The following is a 6,000-nucleotide window of genomic DNA, read 5'->3' as shown; positions in this document are numbered from 1 at the left end:
CCCCCCCCCTCCCTTGGGGGGGGGGGGGGGGGGTTGTTACAGGGGCCTGGCTCACACAGAGGAAGATGGCTGTTAATGGATCTGTCTTTGAGTCTGAGTGCTTGCCAGTTCTCTGTACTGTGTATAAGGCATGCTGTTAACAGTGTGTGTTTGAGAATAGAGGGCATTTTTTTTGTGCAGGGTGAAAGGTCAAAATGGGATGGCTGGTTGGATGTGTAGGTGCCTGAGTGACTAAGGTGTCTCTCTAATGGGGATGGAAGGTTCTATCTTTGTGATATGTGTGCTTTTTCAAGGTGCTGACCTGTTGCACCCACACCTTTTGCATGTTTTTCTAAAGGCGTGCATCCACACATGCTAGCACAGGCACACACACAGAGGGACTCAGGCAATAAACAAGTTTCTACATTACGCTTTGTTGACCATCTCACATGGAAGAGGGACTTGCAGGTTTTCAGTGACAATATTAATTGTAAAAGCCAGCTGATTACCAGAGTGCAGCTGCACCACCATATTTTGTTGTTTTAAAGGCATCTTTGCTCCATCCTCTTATGGGATTTCTGTGAAATGTGTCAGAAAGGAACAGTTGATTCAATTTTAGTGGTAATCTGTGTCTGGCAATTGAAATTTAATTGAGTCATAGCCATGATTATGAAACCATGCCCCTATCTCACACACACACACACACACACACACACACACACACACACACACACACACACACACACACACACACACACTCTTGTGTATTGTTCAGGATATATTCAACCCTGCATTTGATTCATGCCAACTGCAGGTCACCAAATACACACACTGCATGACTTCATCTGCAAGTTCACGTGGGTTAAATTTGAATAAATGTGTTTCTGCTTGCCTGCCACAAAGATGATGAAGGCTTTTACTAAGACTTCCAGATAGCCACCCATCAAATATCATAAATAGTGTTGCTCAAGGATACAGAAAAAGGAGAAGGAGCAAAGAGCAACCAGAGAGCCTGGCATCTTGTGGCTGTACTATCTGATATTAACTTCCTTTGACATATATGAGCCTATTTTCCAGTTGGCTGATGATTGGGAGAGAACTTCCACCTTCTCCCTGTGCTCATAAAGCATTGAAAGGATGGAAGCGGGGTGGGGACTTTATGGGGATGGGAGGTTTGAGGGTGTAGAGTGCCTTACTGTTTAGTGAAGCGCAACAAGGAACAAACAGTAACATTAAACTACTGGCAGGGGCAGGGGGGCAAAGGGGGATGTGGGAAGTCTAAACATTAGAGGCATTTAAGATTGGATGTTAGCACATCAGTGTCAGCCTGGGTCAGTGGCTGCAGAACAGAACGTGAAGGTAATGATTCCCTAAATTGGATTTATTTTATCACAGGCAGTAGTTGAGAGAGAAGACAGTGCTGCTGTAGGGTCTCTCTCTAATCCCAGGGAGCCCAGAGGTTAATTTGGTGGGGCAAGATCTGCCTTTTCCTCTCACTCCTCTTCTGTGTCGTCAACTCTAAATTTCCTTTCTTCCCTCTTTCCATTCATTCTAGTGGTTCCCTTGCCAACTTTAAGATGAGATAACTGTTCCACCATACCTGTGAAAATCCTCCTCAACTGTATATCCCTCCATAAACCGTTTCCTTGTATGACTGACTTGTCTCTGTTCTGCGATTGCATTTGTAAGCAGAGGGAAACCAAAGCTTCAGAAAATGCACTCTCACTCCCACAGCAGGATGTCTTTGTAGCTCTGAAACAGTGTATGTGCCTGCTGAGTGTGTATATGTGTTTGTTGTGGGATTGAATAAGTGAGACCAGGCTTGCTGCCAAACGGAGGGAGGGAGGTGAAAGAGAGGAGGGAAGAACTAGAAGCAGAGGGATGTTACTTTTTGGACTTTGTTGTCTACCCTGTAGATGTTAGTGTGTAAGTTATGTGCGCACACACACTTTTCCAAGATCAAAGTTATCATCTGTGGAAGGACTGCTGTTGTACATGTATCATTACCACAACCTCAGCGATCATAAGGATGACATCGTCTTGTTTACAATTAGAGGAAAAACAGTGAGGCGGTTTATTTTACCACTCTCTGCCTGCTTCCTCCATTTTACCATATATTCCCCTCAGAGGAATGTTGATTTGTGTCTTTTTAGAGGGATGTGTTTTGTGTGAGAAAGCGCCTGAGGTAGGAAGAGAGAGTGAGGGAGGCTGATGCACCATAAACAGGCCTATTCTTTGCCCGTCTCATCCCTCACAGGATGGGCTCCATGAGCACTGACAACCGTGACGGTCACAGGGTCCTCACGAACAATGACTAAGACTCTCTCTCTCTGTACCTCTCTCCAGGCTGACTCGGGGCCTCGTGGGGCCAGCAGGGAACGTCTGGGTGCAGAGGGTACCCTCCCCCAGGAAAAGGGTGGCCCCTCAGTCCCTGCCCACCTCCTGGGAACCCCCTATGCCTTTGGTTTCACCCCCGGTGCTGTCATGCAGGATTCCCGTTTCCAGCCGCTCAAGTGAGTGAGCTCTGCCTGTTTCTCTGGATTTCATTAGAGTTTCTTGGTGAAATTTTTGCACACGTTTGTATATGTGCACAATAGTGAATACAAATCAATCTAACCATGGCTTTTGTGCCCCTAACCCCTCCTCTTACTTTCAGTCTACCCAGACAGTTGCCGAACGCAGTGCCCCCTGGTCATGTACCAGAAGAGTACCTCCGTGGCTTCCGGCCCTATGCCACAACTGAGGATGCCCTCCGCATGCCCTCTTTGCCCTTGGGCCTGGACCCCGCCACTGCAGCTGCCGCAGCTGCCTACTACCATCCCAGCTACATGCCCCACCCTTCCTTCACGCCATACAGGTAAGCCTCTCCAATAATTTGTTCTGTTGACATGGCACCCGTTTCCTCTGAGAGGAAATTGTGCAAACCAGTGCATTTGACTGAACTAAGTAATTGTGCTGCTTAGACTCAGCAGTAAATGCATTAGTGTATAGCTGACCTTGAATTCATGTTCCCAGAGGTAAAATATTTTGTTGATGTCCGGCAGTAAGATGTCATTGAGCGTTAGAGAGACATAACTAATAGGGATGGCCGTAAAAATAGTATTTAAAAATCACGTTCCAGGCTAACAAAAAGCAAAGTAACAGAATGCACATGCAAAATAAACAAATTCACAGTAGCATGAACAGGAAGAAGGGTCACAGAGTATAACAATTACATTCTTGCACTGAGCATCGGGATCTATTTGCAACAAATAAGAGTTTATCATATTGGTGTCCTAAATGAAAGCTTTACATACTGAGCATCATCTGACAGGCTGCTGCTAAGAAGCCCTACTTGAAAATATCCTGGTCAGCTGTGTCAAAATGCTTTTAAGAGATTGATTTATAAATAGATATACAACACTGTATATTCCCAAAGGCTGCAGTAATGCCATTTACAACCTTCAGGGCTGCTGTAATGATGCTTTATTGCTTGCTAAATTGCAGTGCATTTCTTCATAAAACAAGGAAAAGCACTGCATTTATGTGATAGTCTTCCAAAATGTCTACCGGTCCCTAATATTATTCACAGTACAAAACAAAACTCTGTATGCTTTATTAATGAAGGCGTTGTATTCATTTTGAAGCTTCCTTTACTAAGCCAGTTAATAGCAAGACCCTTTTTCCTTGTCTTTACCCAGGCTAGGTTAAACCTTTGAATAAAATATTAACATACGAAAGAGGGCCACGGCTGGTTTTGCCACTTAACTCTATATATCTTGAGCTTGGTCATGCATGCTTTGCTGAAATGAAAGAATCCCTGAGCTGTCTAAACATCTGGGATAAGATGTATCCTGTCCACCACTGTGGTTATCAATCCTCCCATAATGAATATTTGGTTTTGTGTGACAGCCCAGTGATCACCCAGAGAAAACACCAGATTTGTGCAATATTTGTTGAAATACATTGATATTTAATGTATACTACGTTATGATCATGTGGACTCTTTGACCCTCCTTGCTTTGAGCTATTACACAGGCTGCGTGCCCCTGGTCTGTCAACCCAGTAAGATCAGAGCACTGCAGCACCCATCACACACTGCGCTGTAATGGATTTAATGAGGGGATGAGCAGTTGATGTCCCACACATACACAAAAACACAGAGTTGTGAATCAACACACTGCACAGTCTCTTGCTAGCTGCTGTCGTGATTGAAGTTAGCTGACAGACTCTGCGGCTTTCTTGAAAAATGGAGAACCCTGTGATGTCACTTCTTTGAGAGATGGAGGCACACAGGTTAATGAAAGTGAATGCTGCACTGTCACACTGGGAGACTGACTCTTCTTTTTCTTTCTTGTCTTTTTTTTTTAATTGGAATTCTTCTCTCCCAGGATGGATGACCCGTTCTGCCTCTCTGCTTTGAGGTCACCTTTCTATCAGCTGCCAGCAGGGGGAGCTTTACCCCCCATCCATCCCTCTGCTGTTCACATGCACCTACCAGGGGTCCGCTACCCTGGAGACTTCACACACCCTTCACTGTCAGCACTGCAGTCTGAGAGGTAAAGTCCCATTAATTCACGCATACATGCAGTCACATAAACAATGTGGGTCTCCGCAGTGATTGTGGGTTGTCCTTTCTAATTTCACATTTTCATTTTCTTTCTACTTCTGTTTTCCCATCCACTTTGCTTTTTAGGCTTCAGCTGGAGGATGAGCTGCGGCAGAGAGAGAGGGAGCGCGAACGAGAACGCGAGCGCGAAAAAGAAAGGGAGCGTGAGGTGGAGCGAGAGAAGGAGCGGGAGAGAGAGCGAGAGCGGGAGAGAGAGCGAGAGAAGGAGCTGGAGAGGGAGAGGGAGAGGGAGCGTGAGCGAGAAAGAGAGCGGGAGAGGGAACGGGAGAAAGAGAGAGAAAGAGAGAAGGAACTGGAGAGGCAGAAGGAGAGAGCACTGAGGGAGAAGGAGCTGCAGTCCAAGGCCATGGAGAGCCACTATCTGGCTGAGCTCCATGCCATGAGGGGACAGGAGGACCGGACCAAGCCTGAGAGACTCACCCCTAACCGGGCAGGTATGTGTCAGTGCTGCCCCTGTTGCTTCCTTAAGCTACAATCATACGGCTTGTAAACACTTGTCCCTATAAACACTTTATAACAACTAGAGCTGAAACAATGAGTTGATTGAAAGAACAATAATTTGATAATAATCAGTTAATTGTTTTTTAAGCTATGTGCTTAAAACCTCAGTGGTTCTTCTCAAACATGGAGATTTTCTGGTTTTCTCACTCTTCTATGATAGTAAACAGAATATTTTGGGGTTTTGGACTGTTGGTCAGACAAAACAAGTAATTTTTTAGACCAAATTAATAATTGAATTATTGAGAAGATAACTGTCAAATGACAATAATCAGTATCTGAACATCTGACCTTTAAAAATAAATGAAAATAATCATTAGTAGCAGCCCTAATATAAAAATGTTTACACTGACCTTTCTCACTCCACAGATAAAACCAAAGAGCCTGCCCCTCCAGCTCCCAAACCAGTCCCACCAGGACTCCACTCTTCAATGGTCCAATCCCATCATCCAATCCCTGGTCTAATTTCAGGCCACGGACTCTACATGGGGCCCAGCGGTGTAGGGACGGGCCTGTCGGCCGCAATGCTCGCTCCGAGGAACAATGAGGAGGAGAGGTGGTTAGCGCGGCAACGCAAGCTGAGGCAGGAGAAAGAGGATCGACAGTACCAGGTGTCTGAATTCCGCCAGCAGGTTCTGGAGCAACACCTGGACTTGGGCCGGCCAGGTGATACACCGGATCCCAGGACAGACTCACACAGGTGAGGGAACTCTCACAAGGCTAAACTCATTGCAGTCCAGCTCAACATGTGCAGAAATTTCAAAACCACTTACATTTTTTAACCACATGTCATGGCAGTATTTATTCCGACAAGGCTTAGCGAATGCAGAGTTGTTTTCCCCATGCTGTCTGATAGAGACGAGCAGTTCTGGGGTCTCATGCAAACGCTGTTTTGGGGTGCTTGGCTGTCTGTC

At 45.7% G+C, this 6,000-nt stretch overlaps 1 protein-coding gene across 4 annotated transcripts in view; it reads left to right on the top strand.

The window, feature by feature from the left end:
• Positions 1 to 6,000, top strand: part of gse1b (Gse1 coiled-coil protein b) — a 188,122-nt gene that overhangs the window by 171,629 nt on the left and 10,493 nt on the right. For all 4 annotated transcript variants that reach the window (XM_046031919.1, XM_046031918.1, XM_046031920.1 and 1 more), the window contains exons 6-10: positions 2,326 to 2,492; positions 2,636 to 2,836; positions 4,350 to 4,517; positions 4,655 to 5,022; positions 5,456 to 5,786. In XM_046031919.1, the coding sequence (XP_045887875.1) occupies positions 2,326 to 2,492; positions 2,636 to 2,836; positions 4,350 to 4,517; positions 4,655 to 5,022; positions 5,456 to 5,786 (1,235 nt within the window). The remainder of the gene's footprint in view (positions 1 to 2,325; positions 2,493 to 2,635; positions 2,837 to 4,349; positions 4,518 to 4,654; positions 5,023 to 5,455; positions 5,787 to 6,000) is intronic.

This window comes from Micropterus dolomieu, linkage group LG20, assembly GCF_021292245.1.
Source record: "Micropterus dolomieu isolate WLL.071019.BEF.003 ecotype Adirondacks linkage group LG20, ASM2129224v1, whole genome shotgun sequence".
In the NCBI taxonomy this organism is placed as follows: domain Eukaryota; kingdom Metazoa; phylum Chordata; class Actinopteri; order Centrarchiformes; family Centrarchidae; genus Micropterus; species Micropterus dolomieu.
Note: the sequence above shows the minus strand (reverse complement) of the source record. Positions and strands in the feature narration are given on the sequence as shown.